This window comes from Photinus pyralis, unplaced genomic scaffold, assembly GCF_008802855.1.
Source record: "Photinus pyralis isolate 1611_PpyrPB1 unplaced genomic scaffold, Ppyr1.3 Ppyr1.4_LG1, whole genome shotgun sequence".
NCBI lineage: Eukaryota > Metazoa > Arthropoda > Insecta > Coleoptera > Lampyridae > Photinus > Photinus pyralis.
Window position 1 is genome coordinate 46088671 of NW_022170249.1, and position 16724 is coordinate 46105394.

General features: G+C 34.1%; 2 protein-coding genes across 6 annotated transcripts; one reads left to right on the plus strand and one right to left on the minus strand.

Moving 5' to 3' along the window:
- The first annotated feature begins 936 nt into the window (after positions 1 to 936).
- LOC116160146 lies at positions 937 to 2159 on the plus strand. Of its 2 annotated transcripts, none has more exons than XM_031473284.1 (4): positions 937 to 1055; positions 1220 to 1447; positions 1493 to 1685; positions 1881 to 2159. In XM_031473284.1, exons 2-4 carry the CDS (start codon positions 1241 to 1243, stop codon positions 2015 to 2017), a joined length of 537 nt encoding a protein of 178 aa, XP_031329144.1. In that variant the 5' UTR covers positions 937 to 1055; positions 1220 to 1240; the 3' UTR covers positions 2018 to 2159. The 2 variants fall into 2 exon arrangements, with proteins under 2 accessions (XP_031329144.1, XP_031329145.1); XM_031473285.1 differs by having other exon boundaries at positions 941 to 1055; positions 1223 to 1447.
- A 2295-nt stretch (positions 2160 to 4454) lies between these two features.
- Positions 4455 to 11821, minus strand: LOC116177872 (influenza virus NS1A-binding protein homolog A-like). Of its 4 annotated transcripts, none has more exons than XM_031497036.1 (10): positions 11793 to 11821; positions 10417 to 10452; positions 8115 to 8263; positions 7248 to 7451; positions 6870 to 7046; positions 6311 to 6819; positions 6104 to 6261; positions 5842 to 6039; positions 5273 to 5791; positions 4455 to 5223 (listed from the first exon to the last, which is right to left on the minus strand). In XM_031497036.1, the coding sequence occupies exons 2-10, from the start codon at positions 10436 to 10438 to the stop codon at positions 5006 to 5008; spliced, it is 2154 nt and encodes a 717-aa protein (XP_031352896.1). In that variant the 5' UTR covers positions 10439 to 10452; positions 11793 to 11821; the 3' UTR covers positions 4455 to 5005. The 4 variants fall into 4 exon arrangements, with proteins under 4 accessions (XP_031352896.1, XP_031352913.1, XP_031352888.1 ...); XM_031497053.1 differs by lacking the exon at positions 11793 to 11821 and adding an exon at positions 11522 to 11627; XM_031497028.1 differs by lacking the exon at positions 11793 to 11821 and adding an exon at positions 11355 to 11424.
- Between the last annotated feature and the right edge of the window lie 4903 nt (positions 11822 to 16724).

Below are 16724 nucleotides of genomic sequence, written 5' to 3' on the forward strand. Positions count from 1 at the left end.
CAGGGTGCTTCACGATATGAACACAGGGTGGGGTGAGATAGTGTCCATAGTCTATAGAGGTTATAAATATGCTTGGGAGAGACTTGCAATGCTTTCTGAAATCTTAAATAGCTCTATAACAAGCTCAGAATGCTTTTGAGGGCGCCAGAAAAGGCCTGTAAAGCTTCAATTATTCTGGAGAGCATTCACATCCCTATATATATATTCTGGTTTTTTTAAAGCATGATCAACTCCTTAATTGCGCATCTTTTCTTTAATTTAAAATTTAAACCATCATCGTATCTTCTATAGTTCGGAGATCCCCATGATAAGACATCGTTATCTTGGACAGTGTATATGTGGGGCTAAGTTTTAATTATTTACAAAAAGTAGCGGTACGCCATAGGTACCCTCTATCTTTCGAAAAAAGCACCTTTTAAAAAGGCGTAGAGTTTTGGAAAGCGCTGGAAAACTGTTATAATGTTATAGGCAAGGACTGTGGGGGGCTGAAAAATTGTTCGGGAAGGTCCTGTAAGTGTTCTTGAGAACTTTAAAATTTACCTGATTGTAAAATTCTAGAACCCGTTTAGATTGCGAGCTCTGGTAAGCCCTGAAGTGCTTTCCAGGGAATACTTAAGTTCTTTATCAAGTGGCCGATAGGAGTACTTACCTATTCTAGAACTTCTCACACCTTTCTAAATTATTCCCAGGGTTACGGAAGTCCAGAAAGCTCTGGAAAGTATCTAGAAGGCTCTGACTCCAAACTTCCCGGATAGCCGTGGGAAATCGATATGTCTCTGGAAAAGGCGTACAGCATTTTGGAAAACCATCAATTTCTATTGAGGGTCGTTAAATGTTATTAAAAACTTCTATTTAAAATCCTAATACGTATGTTCATTAATCCGTCCCTTTTATTATTATTTTATTTTATATTATTTATTTATTATTACATCTGGTTTTTTGTTCTTTGGTCGTTTGAAATCTATGGCTGACATGTCCTTTCCTTTTCCTTATTTTTAATCGATTGTGTTGGCGACATTGAGAACGTGTCTACGCCATCTTCTATTCGTTAAAAGGTATTTTATATTAGCAAATTGTGATATAATTCTGCAATATGTTACCCTTATAACGCGCACACGAACTTCAATAATTACTAATTAATTAACATAATAAAATATTTACTAAACAATTAAAACCCCTCAACCACCCATTATATAACACTGATAACATTATTTATTAGTAGGCTAGGGATTGTACTACCATGGCACTGAGACTTTTAACTCTTGGGTCGAGACTTAAAGGTCGCCTGATTCCATTGGGCTCAGCCGGAATGCACCACGAAGCGGCACCGGTTGAGGGTACTCGTGAAATGGTTGGGTATGGTATTAACGGGCAGCCAGTTTATATGGATCGTGTAGATTTTCCAATGCCCTCTCTTCGATGGAAGGAGGAGACCCCTGATGTTTTGGTATGTTTGTTCGTGTGATTATCTGCGACTGTACAATTGACGTAGGCCTTGAGAGAAAGGGAGAAAGGTGACTGGCGAAAATTATCCATAGAAGAAAAGAAAGCACTCTACAGGGCATCTTTTTGCCAAACCTTTTCCGAGTTTACTCATCCGACCGGGGAGTGGAAAAGTGTTTTAGGGTACACATTTATAATTGTAGGCTGCGGAGTTTGGATGTACATTTTCATGAAGTTCTTTGGTAAGTTGCTCGCGACAAATTTGGATACAGCTCTGTACTAGTTTTAAGAACAGTTTTCTTTTAATCGTACATGAGCTGTAAAATTATCTGGGACACCTACGACACGATGTTTATTATATATTGTACATTGTGAAATAATGTCCTGTACATTCTTTTATTATAACTTCGCTTGTTACTGATTTCAATTTTCAATAGTGTATGGTCCACTACCCGATAGCTTTAGTGAAGAAAATAGAAGAGCCCAACTTAGAAGAATGCTAGATTTGAAAGTCAACCCAATTACAGGGCTGTCATCCAAATGGGATTATGAAAAGGATGACTGGAAAAAATAAGCATTTTAAATTTATAAGATTGTTGTAAGTTATAAAATGTAAAAATAAGGTCGTTAATGATCGACATTGACTGCCTTATAATGGTAGATAATATAAGAGCTGTAAACATACTTGGTCGTTCAATTAAAGTTATTCGGTTTTATGTAATAAATATAATTTTCGTTTCATCTCTGTTGTATTCATTGGGGAAATAATAATTTATTGTCCAAACAGACCTCGAAATACTTTCCAGTCTTAACGATTGAACAAACTGAAATATTGTTCAATAATGATTCAAGGAAATATAGAAAAAATAATACAATTGAAATGCTTCATTATGATGATAACATTCAGGAGTAAAAAATTTGATAAAAAGCAAAATACAATAGGAATTATGTGGTAAATAAGAAACTATGCTAGTCAAATCGAAAAGAAAGTACAGAAATGGAATTTTAAATTAGTGTAAAAAATTACTATCGCATATACAGTAATTATGACATTCCATAAATTTGTGAGTGTTGTCGAAGGCTTGTCCTGCAGTAGAGTAGTTACAGTAAAATTTAAATAATTGTGTAACTTTCGAAAACCGTTCAAAATAATTTTTAACTTGCACGTTAAACTAAGACTAATTTTCCATTGAACAAACATTTCTTAGTTGGCTGTACTTCCCTTTAGACTAGAACCCATTACTAATGTTATTTTTTATTCACTTTTCATATATTCTATTGTAAGAATTTTAATACCTACCAAAAAAAAAATAGTATATTAAGTAACAAGGGATTAAAGAGTTTTTTTTCCTGAAAGAATGGTTTAAGAACGTTGGAAAAGAACGTTTGCCATGCAAAGGCGCTGTGTGCGGAATATTGTAAATGCTGGCTATAGGGAGGACTGTCGCAATATCTTTAAATCGTTGCAAATTCTAACAGCTCCATCACAATACATTTTTGACTCAGTTTTGTTCGTTCATAGAAATAAATCAAATTATATAACCCATAAAAATGTTCATTCTTACAATACTCTGAAAAAAAATCAAATATATAATGATAGATTACGATTAAAAACGTCACAGGCGGCACATAATTATTGGGGCCCTGTGTTTTATAACCGTTTACCTTCTTGTTTCCAATCTCTAAATGAACAACTTTTTTCCAAGAAACTTAAAACTTTTTTACGCGAAAATCCAATATATAACTTCCAAGAGTTTTTAGATAACGACCTCAAGACTTTAACGCCTTAAGTTTTTTTTTGTTGTTTGTATTTTTTTTTTGGTTTAATTGTTTTATTTCTAAATGATTTTTCATGTTATTTAATATTGTTCTATGTGTCTCATGTATTTTATGTTTAGGTGTTATACGATTTTGACGGACGAGTGTAAGCATTTTTTAAATGTATTAACACAATAAATTACTTACTTACTTACTTACTAAAGCCCGAGGCTTGCCGTGGGCTTTAAAATTCTTGAGGGAACAAAAACTAGTTTAATCCAGTGTTACTTATACTATTTTTTCCAATACCGACCGATCTGAATCCATTTGAAAATTAATATGCTATAAAAACTATGAAACAGTAAGGTAGGTTTTTTAGGATGTCATAGTTACGCTTGATTGTTTGTAACTGTCAACAAAAATTAAGAATTTTTTATTTTGGTAAAATCATGCCTGTGAACCCTTCTAAAAATATTGAAGACGAAAGTGACGAAGCATATGAAGGCGCTTCTTTCATCTCCTAAGATGTCACTTGCTGATCAAGGTTAGTTTGTGTAAAACATTGCATGCTCATGCTTCCAAAGTTTGTGGTTGTAGATTGTGACAATTATGGATATTGGAGGAAGTTGCAGCTTGCAGATCAGAGGAATTTTTAAAAATTAACGTAGACTAGGTACATAGAAGATGGAGAATCGATGCTGGTCGTTAGAATTCCAGATACAAAAACTAAAAGTCAAGAGTTTTTACCATTGTTGAGGCGGAGAAGAACTCAGCTATTTGGCATTATATAGGAAGAGCTGAATGTACACCAAGGCCCTTTATAAATTGTGCTTTTCATATTACCTGTTCTGAAAATAAAGAAAATGAATAGGTACTTTCTGAATGTTTTACAAGAAATCAAAAATGAGGGATTAAAATTTTTTTTAATCCCTAGGGATTAAAATTACCTATTAATGCACAAAAATTAGGGATTAAATTCAATAAAAACGTGTCGGCATTGGAAAAAAACGGTAAAATCCGCATCCCTCACATGATCATTTATTATCCACTTGATTATTTCCAACTATTATATTGATTTTTAAAAAATCCTTTGGAATACATAGCTGATCTCTTTAATACGATTTTATTTAACATCTACACTCCACCTACTTTTGCACTCGATTTAAACGCGTCTCGTCTATGGAGACTTTCACAAATAAATTAACAACCTAAGACCTGCTACACTAAAAACTGCAGATTAATAATTATATACATTTAATAATACACGAATTGTCTTTTTTTTATTGAAATAAAGATAAATTTTACAAGTAACGTACCGACGGCATTAAAATTAGGAAACAATAAAAACATTGTTAAATTAAACTCTAGCAATGTCCATTCAATGAGCAAAGATCAGTCTGATCCAATCACAGGCCAGATTTCTGGAATCAAATATACAGATATTTTAATATGTATTTTAACAGCAAGCTGTCCTTTTTTTTACATCGATATACTCTCAATTTCCTTTGATAAAATTAAGAAATGCAACGACATATATTATATATAATATTGTTTAATGCATTTACTGGAATACTCCCGATTTTCTATAAATGCTATATTCTATCCTACTAATACTTTCAGAGTTTAGTTACACTTACAAATAGATATCGTCTGCTAATTTCATGACATATTGAGTATAAAAACGGTATGCAAAATACTTTTTATATTTGGAGGCTTGGAACAATGTAAAATTTGAAATGAAACATGTTTATAAAAACCAACTGAAATTTGGTTTTAAAACTTATTAGTAGAATAGAAAATAAATTTAACTGCTGGTCCCGTTTTGAGTATGATTGCTGATAGGTGATTGGGTTTCACTTCTGATTGTTTTGTTGGAGTCTTCTGATATGCTTTTACGTGCAGAATTTCTTCGGTAGCGCGGCTTTCTTCGATAACCGGCATCGATGGATCCTTTGGGTATAAATGTGGTCCATTCGTTTGAGTTTTGGTCTAGATACTCGATTGTATTTAAGAAGGTTTTGCCTGGTAATAAACGTGGGTTACATTTAAAAGGGGAAAAGGAATAGATTACCGGAAAATCCGCCAACAGCGTAGAGTCTGTCTCCAACTACGGCAACTTCAACATTGGCCCGAGGAGTAGTCATGCTTGGACCAACGACCCAATTCCCGCTTTCTTCGTCCAACACTTCTGTTGTATTCAATGAATGTGTACCATCAGAACCTCCAACCACGTACAGTTTATTATTAAACATTGCCACCCCACAACCTCGTCTAGCCGAAATGATGGGTTTGGCCACGGTCCATGCGTTTTCAACCGGATTGAAAACTTCAACTGTATTTAAGCAATTCCAAGCGTCGCAACCTCCAATGGCGTAAACCAAATTTTTAAAAGCTGCAACACCTGCTTGGTATCGACCTGTATTCAGGGAAGCAACGGTGGACCAAGTCGAGGTAGTCGGATTGAAAATATCGCATTGCTTAATACCAACCTGCCCATTCCAACCTCCCACACAATAAATCACACCTCCAAGCTCACAAACTCCGAGATTGCTTCGTGCCAACGGCAATTTGGGCAGGTTGACCCACCGTCCTATCAAGTATCCATTGTATATACATAAAAAACGAGAGAGATAGACATACCAACAGTAACATCCAGCATTTCAACAGTATCTAACTCAGTGGTGCCGTTACTGCCACCAACAGCAAATACCTTGTCCTCAATTATTGCAATTTGGTGTCTTCCTCGTGCTTCGCGCATTGAAGGTGCAGATTTCCACGTATTTGATTCCGGTATGTATTGTTCAACACTTCGTAGGCATTCAACCCGATCATACCCACCTAAACAAAATCAAATTGTCTTGTAATGGAAGAATGTTTTCTTCAATTTGTTTGTCAAACTTACCACAAACTAAAAGAGTATTCTGTAAATTGCCACATCCTACAGCGCAACGCGCAGAGGACATATTTTTGATTGTACAATAAAGATCAGGTTTCTCCTCGCTAGCGCATCTACTCGAATCAGGAGTTGAAACAGGAGAAGGTGTGCTAGGTGGATTAAGTCTGAAAAATAATTTTGGGAAAATGCCACCTAGACTAGCTTAAAACGTACCTTAATTGTACTGATAGTGTAGTGAGTTTTCCTCCTAGAGTCACTAGCGCTAAAGTGCAATGTTCTGCGACTTGAGATGTGGCTATCAGGTTCCAATCTGGTTCACATTCAAGCTCGATTTCTTCGTCAATATCCCTCGAGTAAAAAAGCACTCGAGGTTTCACCGGTTGACTTAAGAATTTCCTTTTGTTTTTAGAATTTGGTTGAACGGCTTTCGATGACATCTTTTTGTAGTCCTGTACAATCTCTGTGTCGCTAATATCGCCAGAAGGTAGACCGGAACAATCTTGTAGAGAATTATCGATAGCAAGGTACAACATAAAGGTTTTTTCTGATAATGATTCCATGCGGAGAGATTCTTCGGTCAGTTGACGTTTGATCCATTCAAGTACTAACACGCAAAGAGATTTATGGTTGACCAAGGACATTTCTTCCCGTGATTGATTTAGTACTTCAATTTTCGCGCATAATAGATTCAGGAGGTTAGATGATTTACTGATTTTTTCAAACTGTAATGTGTAATTAGATACTGAAGGCTCAATTTATTTTGTAAACATACTTCAGCAGCAATAAAAGCATCAACTTCCTGAACGAAATCTTTATTTCTAGCAATACCAGGTAGGGAACGAATTTCAATGCAGTTGTCGACTGATAAATGCTTAATTAAATGCTGGGCACATTTGCGTGCGACTCGGTCCATTTTCAAGTGACATGCGGCCAGATAAACAGCCTTGACCTAAGGGAAATATACATTAGTAATGAGATAAGTTTGAAAACTTAAAAAAAAGATCTTGGGAAAGTAACTTTACATAAGAATCCTGAAATCCCCGATACCTGTTATTAAATTTATCCAACAATGCAATTCATTTTAAGGGGAAGAACTATTAGTGAGTGGCACTGGCGCCGCAAAAATGGATGTAAACTATACAATCCCTACCTGATCTGATAAAACTTTAAGTTTCGAAGTGTATGCATAGTCAACCAGTAACTCAAATGCTCTCTTGTCAAATCCGCCGTTAAGCTTGTAAGTGACGATATTCTCGTTGCGTTTCTTATCTTGATCAGTTGTGAAAAGTTCAAAAAGGTAAGGAGAAACGCTGGCCAAGACTGCACGATGGGCGTGAATTTCCCAATTGCCAATCTATAAATCAAACAATACATCATATTATAAAGCGCAAAGGCGGTAAAAAAAATAAATTCTATCAAAAAAAAGAAATAAATGACAAGATTGGTAAATAAATAAAAGTGTTACCATTTACATTTTTGATAACGCTCTGTAAACAGAAAAAATTAAAAGGGCTCCTTAATACTAAAATTTGTTCTGAACCATCCAAGTATGATTTACATATTTGGTATAAACTATATAGTGCAAATAAGCAACGAAGTCATTGACAATAAATATATAAATCCCTACTTGGAAAATAGAGTAGCAAACCTTATTTACCTAATTTTCAAGAGAATATCTCTGAAAACACAGAAAATATTATTTCTTGTTCGTATATTTCGATTGAAGTGTAAGAAACTAAAACGAAAAACTGAAGTTTTGCTCTGAAATAATTTTGTCTACGTGTCTAACTTAAAAGTCTTGCTTTTATAAATAATCCAAAACTACTCACTACATATTAAAAATAGTATTTATGACGAAGTGGAATCCAGAAATGTCTGACTATAAACATTTAAGATTTCAATCATTCATTGGGAGTTGTGTTTTGTGTGTCTAAGATACCAACTATTAGTGTACGTGTTTTGTGAAAATGAATGACTGAAATCTGTAAAATGTACGTTTTATAGTCAGTACACATACATGAAGAATAACATCACAAAAGTGACGATTTTTTCTCATCTTGTTAAGGGATGCGAGGGTGTTAGCCTGATGGAGATCATCCGTGTAGACTAAATGAAAGTGGATGACTTCTTCTTCCTCGGGCAATTCAACAGGTTCTCCTGGATTATCTGCAACGAAAATTGTTATGCATAAGGTTCATTGATGTCTTATAAGTTATACTAGAACATTATAGAAGGTGATTTATAAAAACTTGAAAGAATGTATGGAAAATTACCAAGATTTATTAGGTTGTGGCGGTACAATAACCTCTCTGAATAATATTACATAAATGAACCAAGGAATGAAGTTTGAGGCGTGTAGACATCTGTTAAATTGCATTCTTCTTGTTTAATTAATATGTACTTATTTATATTATTAACCCAAAAAAGATTAAATATAGGACTAGTTAAACCAAGCAAAAATTAATGTCTATACATAAATAAATGAATTATCATAAATTATTGCCTAGCTATTGATTGCAGCATTTTTTTAATGCTTTGCAGGTACTTTAGTACTCTCATTTGTACGTCAGCACCCATCGGTGACTTAACACGTGAGTGGCAATTGGATTATGTTAAGTAGATAATTTTCTAAGCAAATACGCTATAAAACATGATAATTTTAAAACCAAATGCAGAATAAGAATACACCTTAAACTAATTATACCCAAACTTGTTTATGTGAGGCTTTTACCCTAAAGTAAGGATTAATTGGTAGGTATTTAATAAAAATGCGTGCATAGTAAATTGATAGTGCGTCGCTCCTTATGAATTTTTCAAGATTTTTCGAAATTTGGGCGTTGCAGGGTCCGAGGTAGCGTTCGACCAGTTTGGTTCCTCTACTCCGTACACAGTGCTACAACGGTTTTAAGGTTTTCATTATACTGATCATATACAGAGCCAGAGTTGAAAACTTACCACTAAGATTTTGGGGAACCACTATTGACTTTGATTTAAAAGAATTCTATGGAAGTAGGTCGTTTCATTACTGTATAAGGTACCTATGCATAGGTCGCCTGATAATGCTTCTCAGTTGCATATATGCAAATTGGAAGAGAATTACACTATTGCATTCATCCAAAAAGTGCATGTACTGTTCAAAGACTTGTTGAATTTGGACTGGAAAATGGGTGAATAATTTGCATAGGTAACGAGGATGTAAGAGCGAGTTATAGTAATTTCTCATTATGCCCAAACGCTATACCTGATCGAGTCGATGTCCCTAACAATTAGAAATACAAACTCAATTAATGATTGAAACTCGTGCCAAAATTCAAGGACAGTTGGAATCTAAAACAATTACCTGTACATCACGGGCGATACTAATCCCATGTTTATTGAATGTAATAAATGACACACTCTTCGCACTATCACAATTATTTAATCTCAAGGTTATTTAAAACAAGGGGAAATACATTTTCTCTTAAATAGGAGTAATTCGAGACCCTATTTATAATAAACATTAGCGATTTAGACAATAATTACTGCCAAGTGTCGTGATACGTGCAAAAAATCACGTTTCAACTTGGTCTAGCAAATTGAGATGTCTGATGTATTCATAATGGCCAATGATAAAGGATCCCCCATAAAAATAGGCATTAATAAGGTCACGTATATAGCCGATAATTTTCGTCAAGCATTGATCATTCAATTATACTCAAACAATATAGAGCACGGAATTCAAGGTCAGTGGGTAATGTAATTGATCTGTTCATACAATTTTACTTTATACCTACAATTCAGCTGTTTAATGTGCAGGTTTACGATAAAATTAATTTTGTAAATTTTCAAATATTTGTTGTATTTTGTTAAAGACGCATATGGGGCATACTAAAAAAAACAACTTTTTATTTTTAAATGTATTTACCTTGGAAAAACACCAAACAGAATATTGATTGAATTTTTTTTAAAAGAACAAAGTCTAGTCGTCAATTATGGTTTTAATTTAAAACTCCCATGAAACTAATTAGAAGCTGTGTAGCAATTACAAATAATACAATTATTACTCTAACCAAAGAGCGGATCTGTATGCAACGGCAAGGGTTGCAACAATTCCAACACCCATTAGAAATCAGTTGAGGAAATATATCACACACTCCCTTGACATAGCAGGATTTATTTTGTGACTTAAACATTAATTACTTCTCGTCTACTCTGATCGACCAGCATTACTTTGTATTAGACGTTGAATCGTCCTCAAACGGCTATTGTAAATAATTTTCGGATATAGATAGGTATAACAAAACTACTGGGGTTGAATTAATAAAAATAAAATAACTTACCGTCTTCATACGATGAACCCATTGTGGCGTAATTCACTGAAAGAGAAATTAAAATCAATTATTTAAATTTAAACTCTGTATTTTATTTTAAACATATTATTTATAGAGAAACAGACATCGTTAGGCGCTCACATCACCCCCGCCATTATTTACCAGTTAATGCAAAAAATAGCAGTAGGTATAAGAATAGCCAAACTAATTGACAATTAATTTTGCGAAAAGTGATCAAGTCCGAGATCTTTGAAAATAAAGTCAGAAGCAGAAACTTGAAATTCGTCTGGAATTTTTCTTACCCAATTTGATTTTTATTTTACGGGCGTCTATTAATTCGTTGCCATTTAATTCTTAAATAGAGTACCATTTCCTCATGGGCTGATGAGCTTGTTAAAAGTAATTTTCCCATTAAAATACAAAATGATAAATCTACAATCAGCGCTAGGTACCAACTTAAAAAAAGAGGGAGGGCTTGCAACAAAAGGGGGAGGGGGAGTTATTTGCTTATTATTAAACACAAATTTTTACATATTTCGATTTATGGTTGTCTTTAATAATGCAGGTACCAACAGCGTCGGTAAGAGAACATTCTCTACATACACTTTAGAAATGAATGCTCTGTCAGCTATACAAACTATACCGATATTGATAAAATTGTAGAAACTCTAGCTGCTTTTAACGTTTTTGATCAATATTAAACCCATGGTGAACATTATCATTGGGCTCTAATTCGTCTAATTGTTACCCTTGGTGCCTTAATGTCCCGCTAGCTACCGCATCAACCACACCTGTCTTGACTCTCGTTTTTCAAAACGTTTGGAGCGCGCTGTTCCAATTGTGACTATTTCATTAAGTTATTGGACAGTCAATGAAAGGTTTCAATAATTGTGCTTGCTCGAATCACTCCCAGGCGACTCCACGAAACGAATTCATTTCATAATTACCTACGTCGTATTTCTGTCTTGTTTGACACTGACATTCACCCCAAAAAAAAACCATGGCACGACTATACTTAAAATTAATTTCTCAAGAAAGGCAATTAACACTGTTTATTCTGTCTAGGAAAGTACCGGTGCTTCAACTTTCGACAGAAGTGTCTATATTCTCGCACCTTTTGTTCCAGATGAGCCCTTGGCCCTTAGCAGCAGTTGTTTCTTTCTAAGCTGTCTATTTGAGATTACATATTTGTAATATGCAAGGCCTAATATCACACATTCATGTGCACAGGATTGTTACTTGATTCTATTTTTTGTGGCAAACGTAAGGAATAAACCAATTCTTTTCTCTCAACCAAGCCAATTCGTTGCCCTTCTCTTACAGAATGACGAACATATTTATTATATTTATATCATACAGAAAAACCACAATGCTGGAATAATGACCTATACGAAATAAGTTTCGTCGAACTGGTCGTCCAGGAGATAAGGTTTCACGAATTGAAATGATATTTCCTACTCTTTAACGTAGACATACACATTAACTCTGATTTTTTCAAATTTGCATAATAAAATCTCCAAGATAAACTCCCATAATGCTTCTATGATATATGGTTTTTATGTGGTAATTATGTGGTAATTTTCGTACAAAGGTTATCAATGGCAAAGGCACATTTCGTAATCAATTTCAGAGTCAATGTGGGTAAATGTATGACTAAGATACGAATTCGTAAATTTAAGTTTTCTACCTAATTCATTACAGTAACCTCAGAGTGATCCGAATAAAGAAGTGCTTGATCCAACATGCAACGAGTTGAAAAGATAATCGCTTCCAAACGATTTACAGTAAATCTAGTTGCATGTGGTAAAAAAATGAATTTTGCAGTTTCCAAATCAAGTAACCTATGGTGGGCCTAAATAACGTGTGTTTATCCTGCATATAACAAATATTATTTAAACTGTACTTCAGTATTGTTTTCATGGTCTACTACTGGGAACCGTTTAAAGAAATTAAAAGAATCATAATTTGTCCACCTATACTAAATGAAATAATTAATACATCGTTAGATTCGTTGAAAAGAAGCCCTTTTAATAATATTATGCGTACTATGGTTTCCATTTTAATAACAAAAGTTTGTGGCAACTCAAATATAACTGACGCGCAAAATTCAATTACACTGTATTTTTGAAATAGTTTTTTTATGAGAAGTAACAAAAGTATATCCATTGAAACAAATATTCTTTCTTTCTTTTCCAATTTATCTTGCCTCTACGGGGTGTCGACGAATGTTGGTCAAGCCATGATTTCTAAAGATGTTCCATTAGCTTCTTTAAGAAATCGAAAAAGTTGATGTCCACCCCTACCAGGTAGGTACAGTCTGCAATGGAGGTAATATATGATTTTATTGAAAATAGCAATGAGCGCCAATTTTTACTGCCTGAATTGTTGAGCTTACTCGAAGGCTACGTTGCTGGCGAACGTACAATTAAAGAAAAACTGGATGAGGAATACGGGGAGGATATTATTACCACGAGGAATAAAAAAAAATCTGGTATTGTTAGTTTCCGAAATACCGGGTGGATTTTTTGATAAGCATAAAAGGGGGACCATACAATTGCACAATATTCTAATTTTGAGCAAAAAAGATGAAGCTGAACTTATTCAATACCTAGAGTACGAACTGGCTCCATTTTCTCTTGCTCTTTTTGATGAGGCGAGTATGCGAAAATTCAAAAAATCTGCTTTGTACGGAATTTTCGAAGAATCACGCGAAAATCAAATCAAATCAAATCAAATCAAATCATTTATTGTCAGAGTACCAAATGTGGCTTTGACATGTCAATAATGCACAATGTAAATAACCTAAATATAAAACAGCAACATTCGAGATATAACTACACATTTTCAATAAATATAAATATGGACGTACACTACACATTAAAATTTTGATTTACATAAAATAATAATAATAATGTAGCTTACGCTTACACTTATCATATATGTGACACAAGGGTGTAATATAAAAACAAAGGACATATGATGGGACGAACATACAAAACTGATACGCATCAAGGCACGAGTTACCATTTAGTGGAATAAATAAAGAGTATATAAAATAAAATCGAAAAATAAAATAAATTGACAGGTTTCATATAAGACTAGATAGATTATCACAGTTGAATTCTTCAATAGCGTAATATGCTTTTTTTAATAGTATTTCTTTTAATTTCTTTTTTAGTTGTAGTCTAGTCAACTCTTTTATTTGCGTTGGAAGATGATTGAAGAGTTTTTGGGAGACGTACACTAGTCCATTTTGCGTCTTGGTTAAACGGCAATAGTTTGGCCTTGGATAAATCACATTGATTGCACACATGCCACTGATGGTGTATATCCAGTATATCTTCTACATCGCGTGGTATGTCACCAAAATTACATACGACCCTATCCAGGGCCGGCTTCGGGCAAAAGTAAAGCATATTGATTATACACAGTGTGTACAGTGAATGGTGAAGCAAGCACTAAAATTTACGCCCTTGCTCGCCACGTTAAAGCCTGAATAATGAGAAATTTTGGCAAACAGGTTTTTAAAAATGTAGAGGTTCATACAAATATTTATGTATTATTAGAATGTAAGTACAGGTTGTGACGACATTTAGTTCCATTATCAAAAATCAAAGTCCTTTAACTGTTTTGATGATTTCCATCATTACTGTCAGCTTCACTCACACACGAGAAGTCAGCTTGGTCTCTCAAACAACCTGGATGAAGCCCTCAACTCACCGAACCAGATAAACAAAGTTCTCAGATATCTAAATAACACCAATTACAGCTCCAAAATATGAACCCTTGCTTCACAAATATAATGTAATATACCATTAGCCTATAAACTTATACACAACTGTATCTGTGTCAATGGCCTCTGATATGCTGAGACACATTAATCTCAATAAAAAAAAAAAATATATATATGAAATTTATTGTTAAAAGAAAAATCCATATTATTTGAAATGATATTTTCTATGACTATCATTATATGTAAGTAATTTCGCCTTGAACATAATACGAGTATTGCAGCGAACGTAATTTGACTTCCTCATTTGTTGATTTTTGTATACCTATAGGATGTTTACGCCTTATTAATTAGGAAGTTTATATTACAGCGTGTGAACTGAGCACCTTCATCCCATCATTAGCATAAACGTACGAAAAATTGCACATAAATCCTTGAAAAGAGGCCACATATGAATTGTGCTAAACTGGTATGTCGAAATTTTTATAACTTAAATGATAAAAATGGGATGTTTTTGAATATAAATTTAAGACAATGTAAATAAATACTTGACTGATCACCAAATTTTGCATGAGTCAATCTTTTAGCTCCATTTCCTCGTCCATTTCCCTTATCCCTTGCCATACTTAATCGTTACCGTTCACTTTGACGTAGGTATTGCATGATACCAAAAGTTTACGACGAAACTACACGTAACTGTGTCACTAATTGACTTTCTAAATACGTAAAAAAGGAAGGAATTAAAACATATTACAATACGATTTTTCATCGCGTCATCTAAACTGATACCCAGCGATTTTTTCAGTTCGTTTGGAACGGAAATCGTCCTTCGTTCGCCTGTGTCTCCACGAACATTAATCAAGGATATCTTAAAACTCCAGCACAAGTTTCATTTCCAACGGCGTTAGAGATTAATTTTTTTCTGGTATACTTTTAGAATATAGCTCCTTTATATATTTTTTCATTGTATATTCAAGACGAAATAATTGCTTAACTAGTGTAGTTTCTCCATTTTTCATCAAAAGGGATAACGTTTATTATAAGTGTTGAAATCCATAGCGACAGAATTAAAACTCAAAATTCACTACAATAATTTAATCTGCGCCCCTCCTAAAACGATTGTATTCATTTTGTGCTTATTTTCAGAGACCGCACAAATTTTTTGCTACCCGTGTGCCGCTTTCATGACTCATGAGTGACTAGTGCTGAGATTATATTCACGCGTGACTTTGGAAGTGTGGAAAATCAGTTCTCATCAAACTCATAAAAAAAATTTACCACGTATTTCCATAGCAAAGGAGTCATCATCAGTGCACGTCTATCAACAATACTGTATGGTACTGATAAGTTATTCCTGTCGAAACGCGTTCGGATTATCTATGCTTTGTTGTATTAAAAATGTGAAATTTTGATGAGTAGTCCGCAAAATTTCTCGAAACTTTTTTCATACAGTGCCTTGTCATAAGGTTTTTGCCACATTTTTTAAATTTTCGAATAGACTACAAGAACATTCAAAGAATCTTGTAACTAGATCGTTCTACAAAGATTCTAAGGATTCCGGAGCTTCTAAAAATACTTCCATCATTTTCGGAATTTCGAATCGAAAGCGATAGAGTAACACACGGAATTTGTGGTGCTGTTTAAATAATCTAAAATTTGTGATTGTCGATCAATTATATTCAATTTTTTCGACTGAACTCGGTAGAATTTAATTACGTCTACACAATAGTGCAAAAATAAATATTCCAGCAGTGGTGTTTTAATTTTAATTAATAAAACGGTTTTAGCAAAATAATGTGTTTATTCGAATTGTGTACCTAAAGGAATTCCCAGCTAATCGACATGAAAGGTACGTTATCACTCTTGTGACGTCTGCGTCTTGTGTTCATTATTCGCATCTGTACGGAATTCGTGAGTTTTATTTTTACATAGTACCTATAGGCTGTACACTATAAACTTACCATGTCCAGAAAGTTGTTAGACCGTAGTAGTCAAGGTAACAAATTCCTTGACTACAGCATCACTAGCTCGGGCAACTATGAAGATGAACTCGATAATGCGAAGGATGAAATTGTACGTTTAGAGGGTCTGGTAAGGGAATTACAGACAGAAGCTATGTTACTTCATAAACAAAATGCCTCGCTAAGAAGGCAAATTGACGAGAATTTAAACGAAAGCACTTCAGTGGAAACTTCATTAAATGAAGAAAACGCCAAGCTTGTAGCTCTTGTTTACCAATTAAAAATGGACAACAAAAATTTAATTAAAGAAATTGACGATATTAGACTAGCAAGAGAAATGGCTCAGACTAAGTTTACTCAAACTGATCCGTATTTGACCACGGACGCTGCAGTCCAAGCATTAGTAAAACCAGTAAATGTTTTTTGTGACAATCAATCGCAAACAAATGTGCAAACTTGTGAAATTGATGTCCAAACTTGTGAGGAGGTACCTTTACCTAAACCGAAAAAACAAAAAAGAAAAGAGGAAGGGTACGCGACGTTGAAGCCAAACAACAAATCATTATTTGACGAGCTATTAGAAAATAAAGATGGCGGTGGTATTGATGATAATAGTAATTTATTAA